Source organism: Chionomys nivalis, chromosome 1 (assembly GCF_950005125.1).
Source record: "Chionomys nivalis chromosome 1, mChiNiv1.1, whole genome shotgun sequence".
NCBI lineage: Eukaryota > Metazoa > Chordata > Mammalia > Rodentia > Cricetidae > Chionomys > Chionomys nivalis.
In genome coordinates, this window is record NC_080086.1 from 170,237,275 (window position 1) to 170,258,635 (window position 21,361).

At 38.5% G+C, this 21,361-nt stretch overlaps 1 protein-coding gene across 2 annotated transcripts in view; it reads left to right on the plus strand.

Moving 5' to 3' along the window:
- Positions 1-21,361, plus strand: part of Chchd3 (coiled-coil-helix-coiled-coil-helix domain containing 3) — a 258,806-nt gene that overhangs the window by 146,471 nt on the left and 90,974 nt on the right. Inside the window, exon 5 of one of the 2 annotated variants that reach the window (XM_057771899.1) lies at positions 20,366-20,380. The exons of the other annotated variant lie outside the window; for it this stretch is intronic. Coding sequence (XP_057627882.1) covers positions 20,366-20,380 — 15 coding nt within the window. The remainder of the gene's footprint in view (positions 1-20,365; positions 20,381-21,361) is intronic. 2 annotated transcript variants of the gene reach the window in all.

Consider the following 21,361-nt stretch of genomic DNA (forward strand, 5'->3'; position numbering starts at 1 on the left):
TTTTTGTTTCGTTTTGCTTTTTAAAACTTTTTAGTTCTAAGACTAAATCAGAAGTTAGAAAGTTTTTTGCTCTGATTTTTACCCAAGCACTTTTGATGCATGCAGCCCTTTGCATAAGAGGGTTTTATATCTATAGATTCAACCACTGGCAAATGTTAAATATTCAAAATGTTAAAAATAGCTATTCTCCCTGAGTTAAATTTATGTAAGGCAGGTCCTCCCGAGTCCTCACCTCTTCAGTTTCTCCAGCTGTTGCCTCTTCTTTGCATGTTGTGTATTTTGTAAAGTCTGTCATGGTAGTGTTTATGCACAGCATGGACAGACTTTTTCCTCATTATTCTATAAAAAACAATACAATGTAAGGTTATTTACATAGCATTTATATTGTAATTTCATAAGTACTTTGGGGATGATATAACATATACAAGAAGATGAACATAGGTTGTATACAAATACCCCTTTTCATTTCAGGAATTTGAGCCCCAGAGGATTTTAGTATGTCCAGTGGAAGGCCCTACATCAGTCTCCTGTGGTAGGTGCATACAATGGAAGACCACAGTGTCAGAAGTACCTGTTGGCTTGCATGGCTGCTCACCAGTGCATTTTTTTCTATGTAGTTGTTCTCCAATAGATCACATGAGTGTCACTGTTTGCATTTACCTTTCAGCCCATCTCAAAAGCTTTCTTCCCTTTCCTTTGTTCCTGGACACCTGGCCTCAGCCCACTTCAGGTCCTCCCTGTGCAGAATCCCTTTGTTCTTTTTCTTCCCTTGTTCTGCCTGGCATGGTGTGGAAAGAGGTCCCCGTTTCAGTAGACTTTCCTGTTGAAACTCTACACTCAGTGATTTTTCTCTTGGTATAAACAATTTAACATGTCTGTATTCACTGCTGCTGCCAGAATTAGACTGCTGTTTATTCTTCCATACACCCTTAATATTTCATGCTTTCTGATCCTTGTGTCTGAGATGTTCTTCCTCTTGGTGAGTGGATAGTAACTACTGAGATACTCTAGTCAGCATTACATTTATAGATTCTTAAGTTAGGGTTTTCTCATCATGGATGCACTGGACACAGCTTCCAAAGATTGTTAAATGTGGGATTGGGCTGAGGTCATCACATGAGTTCCCTTAACTTTGATTGATATTTTAGAACTCCCGCACTCTTCCTGTTACTTGTGTCCTCTCACAGTTGGAGTCTGGGTGTATCTGTGTACTCGAGCTTTCATAGTGGCCGAAATTATCATTCTTGAGCTGTTGCAGCACATGTGAACGCTTTAGAATGAGTAGGGCTGCTCTTTGGATTGACTGATGGACTTGGCAGTCTTTGTTATCAATGAGTAAACTCAAAAGATGAAAAGCAACAAGTGAGGGGAAAAAAAGAATGCAAAAGGAATGAAAGGACAGATTAATATCTAATGTTTAACTAATTAATTAACTACCTGTGAGTTGAGTTGTGGAGGTTGGATTCAGTCAATCGCTTATTCCAAAGAGTTCGATTAGGTAACTAATACAGGTTGTAAATATAGAACTATGGAAGTAGAGATAGTCTAGAAAAGAAATAGGGAGAACCAAAAGTTAGTATCTGTGAAGTCAATCAGGGGACACTAATCAGTGGGAAAGAGAGAAAATGCTTGTTTGGAAGGTTCAAAGCTGACCTGGAAATGTACCCAGTGACCTGTCCACAGCAACACACATCTTGTATCCTCTCTCAAATTACTTTTTATTCTTTGACCATAAACATTGATATTTTTACACTACTTTTTTAAAGAAGGAAAATATAACTTGAGACAAATGTTGAGGCATCAGTAACATAAAAAGCTTGGTTTTGTAGCGGCTAGCGAAATGCCTCAGCAGTTAGAATCATGTCTGCTTCCCAGCACCCATGTTGAACAGCTCACAGCCTCCTGTAGCTCCAGTTGCTGGGGACCTGACACCCTCTTCTGGCCTTTGTGCACCTACTGCCACACACAGTCACGTATACATAAGAAAAATATTTTTTAAAATCAGTTTTGTAAAGTTGTTAATCACAAAATGAGAAAATTGTGCCTACTGTTATTCTTAATTACTCGATAGGACATAGTTTGTGTTGGGTAGGGCTGTAAGCCCCACTCAGATACAGGGGTGACCTAGTGTCGTCTCCATGGGGGCAGGAGTGATGAATAGTGATGCTGTTGACTCTGTCATGTCTTCAGAGCGTCTTATTGTTACTGTCTTTCCTAGCCCCATTGTACACCTCTGTTCTGTTTGATAAAGTTAGAGGGTCACATCAGAAGAATGGAATAGAAAGCCACTTGCACGTAGCTAGCTTTTGGCACAAGGGACACAGAGAAAATGACTTTTAGAAATACATTGTAGGGGCTGGAGAGATGGCTCAGTGGTTAAGAGCATTGCCTCCTCTTCCAGAGGTCCTGAGTTCAATTCCCGGCAACCACATGGTGGCTCACAACCATCTGTAATGAGGTCTGGTGCCCTCTTCTGGCCTGCAGACATACACACAGAATATTGTATACATAACAAATAAATATTTTTAAAAAAAGAAATACATTGTAGTGAATTGAGAGACAAATACACAGAGGTGGTACAGAAGTATTGACTCTTTCATTTCCCTGTCAAAATCCCATTTCTTAAAGTCTTAGAAATTTTTAGGTATAAGAAGGTTGGGGCACAAAGAGTAAGCATTTTCTTCCTGGTTGTGTCAGGAACCTGGGAAATGTAGACATGCTACAGAAAACCTGCCCCCTACCCCAGCCACCTGGAGGACTTGTCATCCTTGCAAGCCCTGTGCTAGGCTCTCTCATAGTGATAACAAGATCGGCCTCTTGCTATTGAGCAGTCCATCACATTTATTTCCACTTTTACAGTTTGTTATTTATTGATATAAAATTCTCATGGTCAAGCCTCTTCTGATTATTTTCTCATTCTTGCTCTGCCCCTAAGTGGTACAGGAACACAACTTCCAACTAGGGTTCCTGAGTATTGCTGTTTTAGAGCAGACAAATGAAGAGTATCCAAAAGAAAATGGCCAACAGAACCTGCCTAGAAGGGATAGTACAGTTTTGTGAATAAAGAAAGTGTAATTGAGTTGTTAAAATTCTTGAGCACTTATGGCCTCAGTGGCTTGGCTATGTAGTTCATGTCTGTGGCCCTACATATTTTTCTACCATTGACAAGTTTTTTTATTTTTGAATTTTAATTTCTCTGCTATGTTGTGTACATTATTTTGAAAATTGAATTAAATGACATAATGAATATGAAGGACATTATAAACTCTGAGAGTTATACAACTGTGATTATTTATTGACTTTTATTATTAGAAGTAGCTTTCCACAGACTACTGAATTCAGGGATATACTCTTTTGGGCCTATCTTTCATTTTGCTGATGGGTTCCAGAACTTAAAGGATCTTCTCTGACCTTGACCTAGACTTGGGGCAAGTACCTATCTAAATTGAGCCAACCGAATATAAATGACGATTGAAGCAGTAGTAAGAATCTACTGACAGGTGACACCAGGGCCACATATATTCACTGTTGAATAATACCAGACCTTTGAAAAGCGACTAATGCCAATGCTTTTCAAGCTATTGCTATAACTATAGAAGTTCATTGAATTCTGTAGTCTCTGGGTCTAGTTAATTTTGGGGTGTGTGTGTGTGTGTGCATGCTAATTGCAATGTTGTTTTTTCATAATAAAGTTTAATGTAAAAAAAAATTAAAAAGGCAGGCAATGCTTCCAGACATAGTCTGTGTAGCTACTATTACGCTGATGACAAAGCTGAAAAAGGATCTAACAACAACAGCAAAACAAAAAATAAAACTATGCTAGGGCAAATTACCTTGTTGAATACAAGCACAAAAATCCTCTAGAAAATGCTTGCAAATAAGATTCAGCAACACAGTAGTAAGATCATGCTGCATGTTCGTGCTGGCTTAATTGCAGGCATACAAGGATATTTCAGTACATGCGACTTAGTAGACACAATAAAGCACATAAATAGAGGCAAGGACAACCATCATTTGGTCATCTCAGTAGATGGAGCAAAGCTCTTAGTTCCTTTTTAAAGCAATCAGTTCTTTTTTAGCATATAAAGTGATGGGTTTTATTTTGACATTGTCATACACATATATCACTGGACATTACTCATTCATTTTCCAGTTATGCTTGTGTGGTTGTATGGCTCCCAACCATCTGCTGGCCACCTATCTGCCAAATACTCTTCCTTGTACTTTCATGACATTCCTGCACGCACATGTATGTGTGTATGTAAATAAAGATTCTTTATGTAAGATAAAACATGTATTATCTTTCTTATCCCCCCCCATTATCATCTCTTGATCCCTTTTTACCCCTCTTTTAAATATATCCCCTCTTGCTCTCATGTCTTATGTTGGTCATATATGATTTCCATACTGGCATTACATTTTCTCATCTTTCTAAATCATCTTGCACAGGAAGATTGAGTTTCCAAATACATTATTTTTGTCTCGTTAACTTCTTTAAAAGCCCACCCTCGCCTCACTCACTAGTTACTAATAGCCTATAGCAATAAGTTAGACTCCTAGCCAGGTGGTGAAGTCTTTATGCACTGTAGTTCCCATTCATTCTTACTGTAACTCTCCTTTAGCTGACATACCTGCTGCGAGCACCTTTCTTCTCTCCACAGTACCTCTGTTTGTTGTCACCTTTCTTGAGATGGCCTTTAACTAACATCTCTGACCATCTAATTCCTGCTAATTCAGCTTTCAAGTTCCAGTTTAGCTGTCCACCTCCCCCCCCGCCCCAATTCATTTCTCCTGCAACATCTATTCTCCTTGTCATATGCAATCTTTTGTGAAGGTTGTTTGTGTAGATAACTGTGCACTGCCTTCTTCTTCTTCTTCTTCTTCTTCTTCTTCTTCTTCTTCTTCTTCTTCTTCTTCTTCTTCTTCTTCTTCTTCTTCTTCTTCTTCTTCTTCTTCTTCCTTCTTCCTTCTTCCTTCTTCCTTCTTCCTTCTTCCTTCTTCTTCTTCTTCTTCTTCTTCTTCTTCTTCTTCTTCTTCTTCTTCTTCTTCTTCTTCTTCTTCTTCTTCTTCTTCTTCTTCTTTTTTTCCTTTTTTTGAGACAGGGTTTCTCTGTGGTTTTGGAGCCTGTCCTGGAACTAGCTCTTGTAGACCAGGCTGGTCTCGAACTCACAGAGATCCGCCTGCCTCTGCCTCCCAAGTGCTGGGATTAAAGGTGTGCGCCACCACCGCCCGGCCTGTGCACTGCCTTCTACTACAATTTGTAAATTCTTGAAAAATAGCATTCATCTACAGGGATGGATTCCTCGTGGTTTTATGGCTTTGTGTGTAAGTGGGAGCTTTAGCAGTGTGCTTTATGGTCACTGAATTAGATGTAGGATAATTATTTATTATGATCCACCATGTCCATCTCAGTGTCTTGAGTCTGGTGCAAACCAGGTTTTCGTTGAATACTTGTTGAATAAATGAATAGGTATATTAAGTTTGTTTTGTTCTTCAGATGGGTCAATTATTTTAGCATTTAGCCTTTTAACATGTATAAAGTATATAATTTATTTCTTTGGTGATAAAGAAAACATGTTCAGAATACTCTAGAGTCCTTTATAGATTGTGCTAAATTGTGTCAGCTGCTCATAAAGTGTCTGTGTGCTTTCTTAGAGCTGAATAGAGGTAGCCAGGCCATTCTACAACTGCACTGGGAGAAGTCCTGCATCCAACGATTGTAGGAGTCATATGGACAATAGATCAGTGAATGGTTTTATGTTATATTTCATCTCTTGAAGATGCGGGTGATCTCAGGTAAAAGAAAGCTCCACCAGGACAAAGGACAGCTTGTTGCTGAGACCAGCTAGGCAGTCTTTTGCAAATTTCCCAGCCAGTAGTCAGCTCTTCCTTGATCATGTCATCATTACTACCTTATTCATCTCACACCAGAGGAAAAGAAAAAAGGAAACAGAGAGAGAGGGCTTTGGAAAGGAATTCCTCCAGTGCCTAAACCAGGCTTGTCACACTGCAGGGGAACAGTGTCTGCTTTCAATAATCTCATATGTCATTAGTAGTAAAATAGAAGCCTATCTTTAGAGTTTTATGAAATTTTTTTTGCTAAGATTACAAGAGATCATTTATGCTCTTCTTAGAGCAGAGCAGTGGAGGAGGTGTTAGTTTGTAAATATCATTACTTGTTTTCAGATTTTAGATTAAGGCAGGTAGTAGCCATTTTTCAAAGCAAATAGGCTGTCTTTTTAGTTCAGATGGAGAAAGCACAAATTCTTTATTGTATCTTAGAATATTCTGCACAAGGTGAAAAATGGCAGAGATCACATAACATTCAACATTTAAAAACTTGAGTAGCTGGCTAATATTCTAAATTTTCTAAAGGACCAGGGCAGAACTTTTTGCAAACTCCTACCATCCTATTTGAAGCACAGTCTGGATTTTTTATGCTGTGCGTACATAGTCTTCATTTTCAGAAATAGTGCGAGTTTGTCTTTGTCCATTCTGCCTTGGAAAGAAGCTCTGTCTTAGAGGGCTAAAGGTCATCACCGACCGAGGCAAATAGTGTTAATGTTCTCTCTCCCTGTCCCTCTTCCTCTCTTTGTCTCTCTTGCTGTCTCTATCCGTCCGTCCGTCCGTCCGTCCGTCCGTCTGTCTGTCTATTATGGGGGCTCCACTTGTTGATATGTATTGTATTAGAATTTTTATTTGGGTCTTTTTCTTACTCACATATTTTTGATTGTCTTAGGAACTGAGACACTGCTCAGTAGCAAAATTACAGTTATGAAGTAGCAATAAAAATAATTTTACGGTTGGGGTCACCACAACATGAGGAACTATATTAAAGGTTTGAAGTATTAGGAAGGTTGAGAATTGTTAATGTCTGTAGGTATTGTTTAGTATTTCAGCTTTAAAATATGAAACAATATAATGCATGTTGTATATCAAGTATGATTAGCTACACAATCTTTTAAACCCCAAGGCCATAATCTCATGTTTCTAAGACATATGTAATGCTTTATCTATATTTATGAATATTTTGCCCAAGCCATACCAGTGCTCCATCACTGAGTATATAGCTTGTATGAGTGTGTTTAATAACAGAAATACGCATGAAATGTCACTCCCATCTGTCATTAGTATCATCGTTTTACATAGACTTTGCTTGCTTTAGAAGCCCAAGGGTGAGGGTCACTTTCTTCTGAGTTGTAGTCTGAACGCTTGGTGCCTGGCTGTGCAGATGAGGTGCTTGCGTGCATGTGATCAAATGATGGGTTAATGAGAATCACACTCACAAATGGCAATCTATAATTAAGATGATAGCTAGAACCATAAAGCCAACAGGATACTCCTGTCAGGCAGTTAATAATATTCCCACTTCCCAGCAGGCAAAACCTAATCAAAGTCGTGAGGTTGCTCGTTATTGTTGGATCCAAACCTAGAGAAGGTTCTGCCTGGGGAGCTTTAGTGGGAAGAGTCTTAGAGTCTGCGCTCACTTTTAAATGGTTTCTTTAGTCGTGGATTTCCTGCATGGCTCTTGTCTGCAATTGTTTCCTTGAGTGTTTGAATGAATATGTGTATAAAATAAGCCAAAAAATAAAAATCTGTGTGTAAACATTGTGATGGTTACTTCACATTATTTCATATTCAATCTTTCGTGTGTGCTTATGTTAGTTTGGGTCGTTACGATAGTAAAATATATTATAAATCTAAGTTGATAAGTATATGTGTATGAATTATCCTGTTTCCTTCACATTGAATCTTTCCTGGGAGATTAGTTGCTGTAGGTCTATTTTTTTTAAGAGGCTTTTTCTTTCTTTCTTTTTTTTAAATATTTATTTATTATTTATTATGTATACAATAGTCTATCTGTGTGTATGCCGAAGGCCAGAAGAGGGCACCAGACCTCATTACAGATGGTTGTGAGCCACCATGTGGTTGCTGGGAATTGAACTCAGGACCTTTGGAAGAGCAGGCAATGCTCTTAACCACTGAGCCATCTCTCCAGCCCTGTAGGTCTATTTTTAATATTTATTATGTACAGTTGCATGTGAATGCAGGTGCTTTCAAAGGCCAGGGGAGTTTTATCCCCTGGAACTTGAGTTATAGGCAGTTGTGAGTTTTCTGACATGGGTGCTGGGAACTGGACATGGTTCTTACAAGGGTAGCATGTACTCTTAATCAGTGTCTAGTAGGACTTTACAAGTGCCAAAGTTGTTGAAAATATAAGTTGCCATTCCTGAGTCTATGGGCAGCACAGCTGTAGTTTAAAGTACATACAGTGTGATAGAGGATTCTAGATTTTAAGATAATCCTTCCACACCAGAGTATTGCTGAGCATGAGAACAAAGCTAAGAACTACACATGAAGATTCCCAGAGATAGAACAACCACCGTGGGATTGCTTTGTGTGTCATACACCCCATAGTGTGAGCTGCCTGGGAAGTAGCAAGCAAGGTTAAAGGTCTTAAGGCACCACATAAAGGAGGTCCATACTCTTTACAGTAACCATTCTCTGCTCTGTATAAGACATTGTTTAGCCTAGTTATGATATAATATATTCTGTGATATGTTTATTCTAGTAAGACCTGATCACTGCTGTAATGGGTGTTCTACACTGATATGATTTGATTTTAATTTTTTCACCATACCATATAATGTCTTTAAAAATAAAAATTAAGGATTGGGGAGGGGGAGAGAGAGAGAGAGAGAGAGAGAGAGAGAGAGAGAGAGAGAGAGAGAGAGAGAGAGAGAGAGAGAGCGCGAGAGAGAGCGTTTGAATTTGAACAAACCTGTCATGAGCTAAAAGTATGGTTGAAACAGTTCTCTGACCCAATGTCTAGTAGACTAGAGAAGGAAAAGCCTGAAGTAGCCATGCTAAAGTAGTGAGTCCAAACAGAGAACTGTTACTTCCCCGTTGGGATCTCTGCCCTGCAGCTTGGCTTCTCCAGGGGACAGGTTACCTGTCTTTTGTCTCTCCTCACCCATCTTGCTCCAGGACCTGCCTTGTTTGTGTGTCTATGTTTTCTGAGTGATCATACTTTGAATTCATCTTGCCTATCTTTCTGTGCCTCTTTTTAAAGACTTCTTTCCCTTTCACTTTATTTCAAGCTGAGGTCTAGATTTTTTTTTTCCATGTTCTTATTTCCTCCCTGATTCTTTGGCCAAATAAACTGATGGCTTTGTATAAAAGGTAAAGATTTTAAAGAACTTCTCTTTATTTATTATTAGGTTGGAAAAACGTCAATTCTGTGACGGCCGAAGTACTCTGATTCTTTGATTAAAAGTGGTTACTTTATTGAAGAACATCTTAAAAATAATTTTTATCACCTAGAGAGTTTTCCAAATTCCATTCTTAAATTTTAAAAATATTCATATTTTGTCTTTGTGTGTGTGTGTGTGAATCGTGTATGCCTACAGTCCTATGGAGATCAGGAAAAGGTATTGGATCCCCTGAAACAGGGTTATAGATGCCTGTGAGCAATCATGTAGATGTTGGGAAGCAAACCCAGGTCCTCTGTGAGAGCAGCAAGTGCTCTTAACCACTGAGCCATCTCTCCAGCTCTTTCTTAATTAGATTCTCTGTAGCAGAGTTACATTTTAGTTTTGTTTTGTTTTATTTTTCAACACAGGGTTTTTCTGTGTAGCACTGTATGTCTTGGAACTCACTCTGTAAACTAGACTGGCCTTGAACTTAGAGAGCTTCCAGCCTCTGTCTTGTGAGTGCTGGGATTAAAGGCATGTGCTGCCACTGCCCTGTATCTTAGTTTTAAAACCAGCATGTAAGGGGAAAATTTCTTTGGCTCATGGCTGTTTTTCAGAGCCCCTCATTGCCAGCTCTCCTACCGTCATCAGACCAGTAGATTTTCAAATGGGTCTTGGTTGCAAATGCTGCTCTGTCATATCTTGAGCCACTGTTCACTGGGAAGAGGCCTTCTCTGTGAGGGTGTGTTGGGAGTGCACCAGACCCTGGTTAGAGCTGATGAGTGACTCTAACCTAGGCTTCCTCAGGGAGCATTCCTGAGAGCCACAGCTGTTCTTTCTCTTCCTCCCCTGGGGGTTGAGTTAGCAGTGCCCTTCTTCTGTACCCACCTCCAAAAAGAGCCATAGCTGGTTGGCAGCTGAGAGTTGCCTTACAAAAGTGGTCTCTTCCTGCCTAATCCTCCCTCCCGATATTACTTTTCCAGATTGTGACAAACTGGGGAAGCAGCCCCGTGAAATTTGCAAAGTCCCTTTTCTAGCATCTGCAGACCCATTCCCAATGGCAAGTCCACAGAGAGGGAGCATTCTGCATCCACACAATGTTCTGCCCCTGGCAACCAGGTGTCTCAGCTACATGACTGTTTACAAATGTTGTTCAATGTTTGCTTGTCAAGTCCTAGCAGTTTGGTAAAAGAACAGCCTCGTTTGTTGAGTTTCCTCTGGCTTAGTCGTATTGTAGATTCAAGATGCATATTGTGGTAAATGTGAATGTTGGGGGGGGGATCTAAGATGTATTTAGCCTATTGACTTTCACAAATAGGAAAACAGACTAACGAGTTAGCAGCCATGAAGGAATTGTAGCTTAATTTATCACATACCTGTTTTGTTTCTTCGCTGCTGCATAGACCCTCTGGTTCACATTGCATTCCACTGGTCTGTTGTACTAGATTTGCCCGGCCTGTCCTATGGACAAGTGAAGCCATCTGAAGGAATAGCTACAAACACAGAGCTTAGTTTGCTGGTGTCCCTTCTGTCTGAACAGTTCAGAGTATGTGACAGCCATGGCTATAAGGGCAGCAGCTGGACAGGGTCTCCTCGGAGCTGGTGGAATCTCCTTTATCCCCTCTTCTGTTCTGGCATCGGACCTACTCCATGGCCTAAGTTGCTCAGCCTGCTATTGTTCACTCTTCAGTCCCAGATGGTTCCCGTCATCCCCTGTCCTGTGTTTTAATTTTCCCCGAGACTTGAACTGATACAACGTAGAGATTATTTTGAAAATACTTCTGAAATGGTCTGTATCAACTACTGCAGAAAAGCTTTCTAGTCCTGTTTGTGCTGAGAAGTGCCAGAATAACCTGTGTACTCGTGAGTCATTTTTACGTGCTCTTCCTTTAGCCTTAAACCAGCACAGAGAGAAGTAACTCCAGAGTGGTAGGAAATAGAAAAACAGCTGATGAGAGGTAGAAGTCCCAGAACCAATTTACTTTGTGACTTTTCTGCATTCCTTAGCCAATAAGGAATTTGGAAACTCTGCCTATAAAATGACCTAGGTGACTCTGGTGTGTGTGTGTGTGTGTGTGTTTCCCCAGCTGTCTGTGAAACATATTGAGAAGTTGATTAGCCAATTGTTCTCAGTGGTGTGAACATCAAATCTAAATTTAAATGGAACAAATTCAAGTTCATCCAGAGAAAAGGAATTCAGTAGTCTTACAGTAATTGTCTGTGTTGTTGTCCAATTTATTTGTCAGATCAGTCACACTGAGTGCCTTGGCCTAGATAGTGCAGTTTAACTTCTCTTTCAGAGCATCTGAGTGTTGTAATATTCAGGATAAAACAAGATTATATAAAAATGCCTAGAAACAGACATTTATTCTCCACCATAGAATAAGAAAATACATACACTTAAATATAATTGTGCCCTAATTTACACAACCCCAACTGCTTCATGCTTCTTCACACTCAGTGCCACCTCAGCGATGATTTAGTTAAGAACCACCTGCTTTTTCATGCAGTGGTAGTGGTTAGTGGTTGATAGCATTGATCTCTGCTGTGGCTGGATGTGGTAATAGGTGTCCCTTGCTGTTCCACACCTGTGCATTTGTGCATTAGCTTCTGGGTCCTGTATCATGTTGTCCTCTTTCAACTAATTTTGATCTTTAAAGTTTTTCAGCATCATGATGATTGTCTATCCAACACCCCCCCCCCTTTTTTGTAAAAGTTTAGTCTTCTAGAATTTGGTTTTGCCTTCAGCTTCTGAGCTTCTTTTAGACATGGTAGCACCGAAGCCCTATAAGGCAATTTCACTTTAGTTCTTAGACACTGGGGACTGTAGTTCTATTCTTGTTTTAAATGGGTGTTGAAAGCTTCAGCCTGGACTCTTGATGTTGTCTTTTGACCTCCAGGTTGAAATTTCCTGTTACTCTGGAACATGAAATTTGCAAGTTACAGTGGAAGAATACTGTGCTTTGTTCTCAAAGGTGACATGCACAACTTTTAACAGGGAGCCTGGCATAGACAACAGTGCCCAAGCAGAATATAGGTCACATCAGCTGAATATCAACCTTACCTGAGCCAAACATGAGTTCACAGACTTCAGAGTCATGTATGGAGACTTTGAGTCTTACTTTACACGGAATTGTGAGGTTTGCTTTAGTATCTCTTTTTCGTGTCTTCTTCTATTTCATAAATAATGGATCAAAATTTCTATTTTAGTCCCTGATTGGGATAGAACTTGTTACTTTATACGTATGTGGCCACCTTCAACAGTTTTGGGTACTGTCTTTGCAGGTGAGCCCTGCTGTCAGGTTATGATACAACCAGTTTTTGGCCCAATTTTCCAATACATATGAATACTTATTGAGTTAAAGTATGTTGTCAGGCAGGCACAGGGTTATTCATGGAACCCATTTAGTGAAATCAGTGATGTCCCAATTTTCTGTTCTTTGCTGAAAAGGTTTCCCAGTGGGAAAAGAGCTGCTGATCATTGGCTTCAAACGACTACCAATCTTTAGAACAGCCATTCTCAATATGAGGCATTTGGCCACGGCTGGAGACAGATTTGGTCATGATCTTCTTGGGCTATATAGGTCAGAGCCAGGGATGCTGCTGCACAAACTGTGATGCACATAACAGCTTCCACAGCAGTGAGTCACTTGGTTCACATGTCAGAAGAGTCCCGAGTAACCTTCAGTGACCCAGTACAAGACATACTGTTCCTAATGCTGCAGGTCTTTTTGGAGACTCGTAGCCTGTTAACACTGTATATAATATTGTAGTCCACTTTCAAATATTTGACATTATTTACTAATAACCCATTGTCTATCGGCTGCAGAGATGGCTCAACAATAGTAGTACTATTGAAGAGGACTAGCATTTGGTTCCTAGAATTCATGTCACATGGCTCAAAACCACCTGTAACTCTTGGTCCATAGCATCTAACACTTCTCTTTACACTTGCACGCATGCACATACACATAAATTAAAATCAGTGTTTAAAAATAGAAAGAACCCATATCTAACATCACAGTTAATGGACATGTTCACTAATAAAAATCCCACTTGCACCACCCAATGCAGCATTGTTGATCAAGACATGGTTGAATGGCATTCTTTGTAGATACACCCTTCACACTCTGAGCATTGGTTTTGCTTTGGCCTCCTACTAGAAGATTTGCTTTCTTTCCTGGTTGTAAGATGTGACACTGCCTTGTTGTGCTCATAGCCTGAGTAACAGACCCACATGATCTGCAGTGCGTGTGCTGGGTGTTTTGAAGTCAGTCTCAGTGTTCCTCCCCAACAATTCTGTTTGCTTCGCATTTACCTTTCAGTGCCGCAGCCACTCCATCCTGACTGCTGCTTTTGTGGGAAGTATTGAGACTTAGTTTGAACCAAGGAAATAGAGGAGGAGCAAAGTCTCACCTCGTTCCTGCTCCAGAGAGTTGAGAGCTAAGGACAGGGGCAGTAGGTAAGAAAACACATGCAAAAGAAGACAGTTTAAAAGAACGACTATACAAGGGTTCTTGAATGGTTTCTTCAGATGCAAAGGCGAAAGATGTGATGTGACAGAAACTATGTGCAGTAACATTCAAGGATGGCCTGTAATGGGCACTGGTGCTGTTTGATTCAGGGTCAGATGCTGGAGACTTAGCAGGGCCAGGGTGCACATCCAGGCCTTCTCCTCATCAAGGGAGTCTCCCCTTACTGTAATGTTAGTAATAGTAAATTTTGAAAATAAGATCAAATTAAGAATGGGATATGAATTTACAGGTTAACACCTCCCGGGGGTGGGGGGAGGAAACACTAAGAAAATGTTTATATAAATAAGATTTCAATTAGTGCTTAATTTATACTTTTGTATATACCATGATCTAGAAACTAAACTGAGGAGAGAGCTAACTACATGTGACGTGAACATCACTGTCCTAAATACATGCCCCAGTCCATCTCTTCTGTTCATTATTGGTTCACCGAAGCCTGCTTCCCCCCCCCCCCCCCCCAGAGAATAAACTGCACAAGGGGCAGAGGGTGTTTACAGTTGACCGTTCCTAATATGTGATTAATACAAGAAGTGGAGAGTAGGTTCTTGAGACCCTGTGAGGACAGAATAAGCAAAAGAAACTTACTTGAGCCAATCCTGGGGGTTTGTTTGAGTTCTCGGAATGAGATATTGAAGTCTGTTAGGAGTTCAGTCCCTAGCCAAGAAATTTTTTGAAGTTGATAGTGGTGGGATAAGGAAAATCAGTTTTTTCAGAAGACGTGGGGTCTGTCAACCATAATCCAGGGAAGGTTCCATGCCCAGAAGTAGTTGACTAAAACAAATCAGATTCCATGTTTTTGTTGTGCTTCTGTGTTTGCTTTTTTTATTTTTTGGGGAAAGAGAACATGAAATTGGGCAGGGAGTGGGTCTTGGAGGAGTTAGAGGAGAGGAAGGAATATGCCCAGAATATATTGTATGAAAAGTTAAAAAGGCCTTCTTTTAGAAGGGTATGTTTTAATTTCATCTATTTTTAGCCAAGTCAGTTATTCCATCGTAGACATCCATTGAGTTAAACATTGCAAGCTAGGACTTAACATGTAGCTTAAAGTTATGCCTCTTAGTGGTTACTGAAAAGTGTAGCAGTGACCAGGGGCCAGTTCACTGAGATGAGCTGATCTTGAAAGTCACCTTTGGGTGTGGTTTAGAAAATGCTGCTTTAAGTATAATTCCTTGTTACTGCATGCCACCTCTGTCAGTGTGACTCCCCATAGCTGTTACATACCTGACAGTAAGGACTTAGGGAAAGGATAGATATGTTTTGATTCATACCTTAACGGTTTCAAGCCATCGCAGTAGGGATGTGTACCTGCACTGGCTCCCTCCTATGTCCTTGTGTTCAATCTGGGCCCACAGCTGAGGGTTGGTACTTTCTACCTTCAGGCCAGGTCACTTAATCTCTACTTAATCTTCTCTTGGAAATGGATACACAGAAACATAGAGAGGTGCGCTTTGCTAGTGTCCTGTGTGCTTCTCTGTAGTCAGGTTAACACTGGACATTAGCCATTAAGCCTGTTAATAAAGTCTCAGTGAATCCTACGTAATTTCCCATTTATAACAAGTTTAGTGCTCACCTAATTGAGTACACGATCACTTTGGCATCTTGTTATTCAGTGATCATGTTCTGTAGCTTACAATGCATTCTTGATGTTTAGGCTTTCATGGTTTTTTTTTCTTCTTTTTATGTGACAATATAATTTTATTGATAATATATTATGCTTCATACATAATTTTGACAAGGAGTAAAGTTCCGTTCTTGCTCTTATTTGCTTATCTTCTTACATGAGCTTTGAGGATAGATGATGCTGCCTGCCTCAGATTATCCTAGCTTATTTCGTCTGTATTTCCGAAGGGTTGAAGATTCAGAATAGAAGAGAATGTGGTGATAGGATGTACTTATTGGGAACTCTTTAAAAATGTTGCCTTTTCTTAGCCCTAGTAATTTCTGCGTTCATGGTATCATCTATAGACACTGAGCAGGTACCTGCTTTGCTTTCCACGCTAGCTTTCAACCTCAGCCCTGGCATTTCTAGGGCTTTCACTGGCCTATACTGTGACAAGTCATTATGACATCACCGAGTTCCCTGTGCCATCGTTTTGAGCCACCCCTGAGCCATACCACGGCTAAGAGGGCATAGCAATGCCAAAAAGTTTGAGCTATGAAGATTTTCCAAAGAACATACGTGGGAAGGTAAAGTTCTTATCAGCACACTGTGTCTCGCCCATGTCCTTGTGTTCTTTTGTATTGACATTATTGTGTCTTTTGTTGTGAAGCACCTTCAGACTTGTTCTGAAAAGAGACAAGTCTATAAAGAGGTAAGTGTGTATAATGTTTAATCTAGTGACCAACAACTGGTTACAACATCAAAATATTTGGGGCTTATTAAGCTTGATTTTCTCATTTCATTTGATTCTCTTGATTATGGCAGACTGGATTCCCATAATGATCTGCGTTAGCATATTCTGCCACATTTTCAAGCCCAGTCGTGTTGTCCCAAACCTAGTACAATCTGAAAACCGATCAGTGTAGTTTATTTTTTCTAGGAATAGCAAACGGAGGTGGGAAAAAAAAATTATATTCATCTTTCCCTCAGGAAATGATCCCACCTTAACAGCAAATAATGTTCTAATACTCTTTGTTTTTATTTGTTCATTTACAACAATTCAGTGTCCGAAGTTTTATTTCTTTGCAGTCAGTTTACTGCTTTCTCTGAAGCTGAATGTGACTCTCCATCCTCAGGAGCCATTAGCTTAGCAACACATCCTCGGCTTATTTAAGTTTCAGGATTCATATCGTGTGACTTTTCCTCCCAGCATCCCATTAACTGTTTCAAAGCAATGCACCATTGAAGTGTTGTGGCCATGTTTCTTGCTTTTTTATTCTCCCCAGTGGATCTCAAGCTATTGATTCTGTTTGCAGTTGCGGGAAGATTTGTGATGTTTGCGGGTAGTTTGATGCTCTCAGGTCTTTGGCGATAGCTCCCTCTCAGGTCTTCAGCATATGTTTCCGACATTGGGTGTGTTGCTTTAAAAGTTCTTCAAGCATTATATCTTTGCACATCTTTTATTTACGTTGAGGGCAGCTCTTCAAAATGAAATTTGTTCACTCTTCCTGTGTTCCTAATAGACCCAGCAAACACCTGTAATACTGCATTTCCTTAGTGTTTTTAAAATATCTTTATGGCAAATACTCATTGCCCCCTTTTTCAGATAAATATTAACCATTTGTGGTACTCTTACTTTAATAACTATGTTGGGAAATACTCTTCGAGTGAAAAGAAAAGCAGGAAAAGGGGTTTAGGAAGTAATTTCTCTGATGTTCAAGTTGATAAATTTTGAAGTTGTGTACTATATCACTTAATACTTTACTCTTTAAAATTCAGTAGTAGAGGCCAGATATAGTAGGGCACAACTCAAATCTCAGCATTCCAGAGGCAGAGGCAGGCAGCTCTCTGAGTTTTACATCATCCTGGTCTACAAAGGGAGTTCCAGAAAAGCCAGGACTGTTACACAGAGTAAACCCTTTCTTTTAAAAAAAAAGAAAGAAAGAAAGAAAAAAAACCAAGCAAATAAAAAAATTCTATATCAGTTGATGTTTTTATAGTTCATGATAAATGTATTCATACTGATATTTAAGTTTCTTTCCAGTTATAGAAGTAAGAACTATTCATTGTAGATAAGGAATAGTCCAGTTAAGAAACACTGCCCTCATTGTTTACCCTAGCCACTGCTTTTCTTTCTGCACAGGTTACCCTTCTTGCACATCTTTATAGCACACTCTATTTTCTGTCTTCCTCCTCTGCTTTTCCTCCCCATCATTTTCTATTTAAGAACTACCCCCATTTGTTCTTTTGACTTATACATACCCACAAACACCACACATACAGTTATTATTTTTGACTACTTAAAAGTTATTTTCTAAAATGTCAGTTTTTAATGATTCCTAATGTTTACTCATGTGCCCAGGCCAAAATTTCTGAATTTATTTATTTTTTTTTGCCAAAATCTTTTAGATTAGTCTTCTATTGTTGGTTCTTATTTTACTTGCTTAAACTCTGTTGTTCTTCTTTGTTCATATGAACTTTTTAAAATCTTGTCTTAATATCTACTACAGTTGAATACTTTAAAGTAAAGTTGCTGTCAGCAAAGTGACATTAGTATTCATGGACCTATCTGTTCTATCTGTTCCTTTTGTTGCTGTGTTAAAACAATATAACCAAAAGCAACTTAGGGGGAGAAAGGATTCATCATCTTACATAGCCTGTCATTGAGGGAGGTCAGTGTAAGAAGCTGAAGGTAGGCCTGCTTGCTATACGATGCAGCATTACCTCTGACCTGTGAACCTATGAACAAGGAGGAACAGCAGAACCCATGGACAAAGGCTGCTTGCTGGCTCAACCACAGGCTCATGCTAATCTAACTTTCTTACATATCACAGCACTATCTGTGTAGGGCTGTTATAAGATGGTGCTGCTCACAGTGGGCTTCCTGCATCAACTAATAATCAATATCAAGACATGTTCACAGGTATCTGATCTAGGCAGTTTGTCCATCAAGGCTTTTGTCTCAGATGACTCTAGGCTGTTCCAATTGACATACAAATGCATATCTTATAAATTTAAATATGCTTAGTTTATATTTAATTTAAAGTTTTTATAGTGAATGAATTATTTTTAATACACAACTCTGAGTTTTTGATAAATATATACTGTAGATGGAAGTTTCTGTCCTGCTTGGTCCTACAGCTATTCAGTCGCAAATAAACACATAAGAGTCTTAAATTAATTATAAACTGTTTGACCTATTGTTCAGGCTTATTACTAACTACCTCTTACAACTTAGATTTACCCATAATTCTCATCTATGTTTAGCCACATGACTTGGTACCTTTTCTCAATAAGTCATTCTCATCTCACTTTCTCTGCTTCTGAATGATGATTGACTCTCTGCCTTTCCTCTTCCCAGAATTCTCTTAGTCTGCTTGTCCCACCTACACTTTCTGACTGGCTACTGGCCAGTCAGCGTTTTATTAAACTAATATGAGTGACAAATTTTTGCAGTGTATAAGAGCATTATCCTACAGCAGTATACATTATTTACCACGCCCCTCATAGCAAGACAGATATCCCACCTGAAAAATTCCTCAAATTTGGCTCTTGGCTACAAAACATCCTTTTATTAATTATGAAAAATAAAAATATACAAGACATTCCTAAAACTATTACCATGTTGCTTTTTGTCTGGACATTTTCTAGAGTATCTGGGCCTTTTTTTCCTATTTCAGAAGTGTTTATAATATATTTGTTACTGGTCTGTCCCCCACACTTTTTAGTGCATGTATTAATTTTTTAGTGTATATATTACTTAGGTATTGGATTGATTGTGGGTCTCTCCTTATAGCCTAGCAGCCCTGCAATGATTGTATTTACATGTTGCCAGAATTGCTAAGAACGTACCGAAATAGAGGAATTTCACATTTTTGTGGTTGTGAACAATTTTCAGAATTACTCTGTGTTGTCAAATTAATACTTGAAGTGCTTAGGCTATTTATATATATGACAAGCAGATGAAAACCCACTTTCCTGTGTTCTCGCCAATATTGATGATTATAATCTTATATTTTGTCAATTTGGCAGATGAATAATACAACACTATTTTTTTTAATCTGCGTTCTCTGATTTCACAGTTGTATTTTTCATTTGCTTATTATTTTCTCTCCAGTCTCTATAGTGTGTCACTTTTGGCTTTTGTTAAGAAGGCTAAAGCTTAGTATTTAAGCCAAGATTCTTCTCTATTGGTAATCTTAACTTTCACAGTTATATCTTAGAGGTTTTGTCCTCTTTGTCACTGACCTATTTTGATTTTTTAGTTATTTTTTGTAATATGAATATTTTTATGAATCCAGCAATTTTCAATTTATTAATTTATATTTTGAGCATGCATATTGAATTTTAGTTTTTTTCCTCTTTAGATCAGTTCTCATCCTGTGGGTTGTGGCCCCCTTGGGAGATGGGTGTCAAATGACCTTTTCACAGGGGTCACCTAAGACCATTGGAAAACACAGATAATTAAATTATGATTCATAAGTTAGAAATTACAGTTGCGAAGTAGCAACGAAAATAATCTTATGATTGGGAGTCACTGCAACATGAGGAACTATATGAAAGGGTCACGGCATATAGGAAGATTGAGAATGTGTATTTGGATGATAGTTAATGTTTTTCTCTCACTTAGCATTATCTGTCAAAAATTCCTTCTATATTTTTTCCTTTGTGATCCTAAAAGACTAGTTAACTCTATTGACAAGAAGGTATAGATTATTTACTTGAATATAAATGTTTTTTATATGATCTTAGTGCTGTATGTTTCTTAATATCCACCATATCATTTCAAGTCGCATCAACATGTCATTTGAAACGTAGTTAACCATTAAGAGCACAATGATACTTAAATGTGTTCTAAATTCACACATCTTTTATTTTCACATTATGATGATGATTTTGATTTGAATTTTCAATATCTTCTACCATATTTAAGGGAAAAGTATATATGTATATATTATACATGTAATATTATATTAATGTGTAATATGTATTATGTATATATTGCTAAATATCTGTTTATTTTTAACATGCTGCAGGATATTGAAGATAAAGTAAGTAACAATAGCAAAACCTACAAATGAACAAATGGATTTATGTAAACTAAACAAAATTGAACAGTTACTATTATAGAGTGAGCCAGGTAACATGTTATAACTTTGCAAAAGAATATGAAACATGTACAAAGATTGAAATGCTTTTTAAAAAGTTTGTAAAATAAGATCTTGTAAATTAATAATATAATTAAATATCTTAAATTACTTTATTATACTTAAATTTTTCAAATAAATAGCAAACCATTATTATTGCGTCTCCATCCTTTAAGCTGCTAATTCTTCATGTGTAGGGAAAGGGAATGAGCGCATGCAAAAATACATGCAGATAGGGAAATGGAATATACATACAGGTGAGGAAATCAAATGAGCACATACAAGTACATACAGGTAGGGAAATGGAATATACATACAGGTGAGGAAATCAAATGAGCACATACAAATACATACAGGTAGGGAAATGGAATATACATACAGGTGAGGAAATCAAATGAGCACATACAAATACATACAGGTAGGGAAATGGAGTATACATACAGGTGAGGAAATCAAATGAGCACATACAAATACATACAGGTAGGGAAATGGAGTATACATACAGATGAGGAAATCAAATGAGCACATACAAATACATACAGGTTGCACTGATCATTTAAAGGTTCTCAAATGTAAGGTTCATGTGCTATTTAGGCAGTTTATAGGTTATTTGGGATTAGCAAGCATATATCTAATTCCAAGAATCAGATCAAAGTTTCATTGGGCAGACTTTTAATCCTAAAAATTACTCTTTGAAAGAGAAGTTAAATAAGACAGTCTGCTGTACACTGTATTCGAATATTTCCAAATACATTTGGACAAAGTAGGGCACAGCTGTTAACAGTAAGAGAAAACACAATGCAGTTTCATTCTTCACATATAAATGCAGCAATCATCATCATATTAATAATTTTCAATGGCAGAGACCTAATAGATTGCAATAAA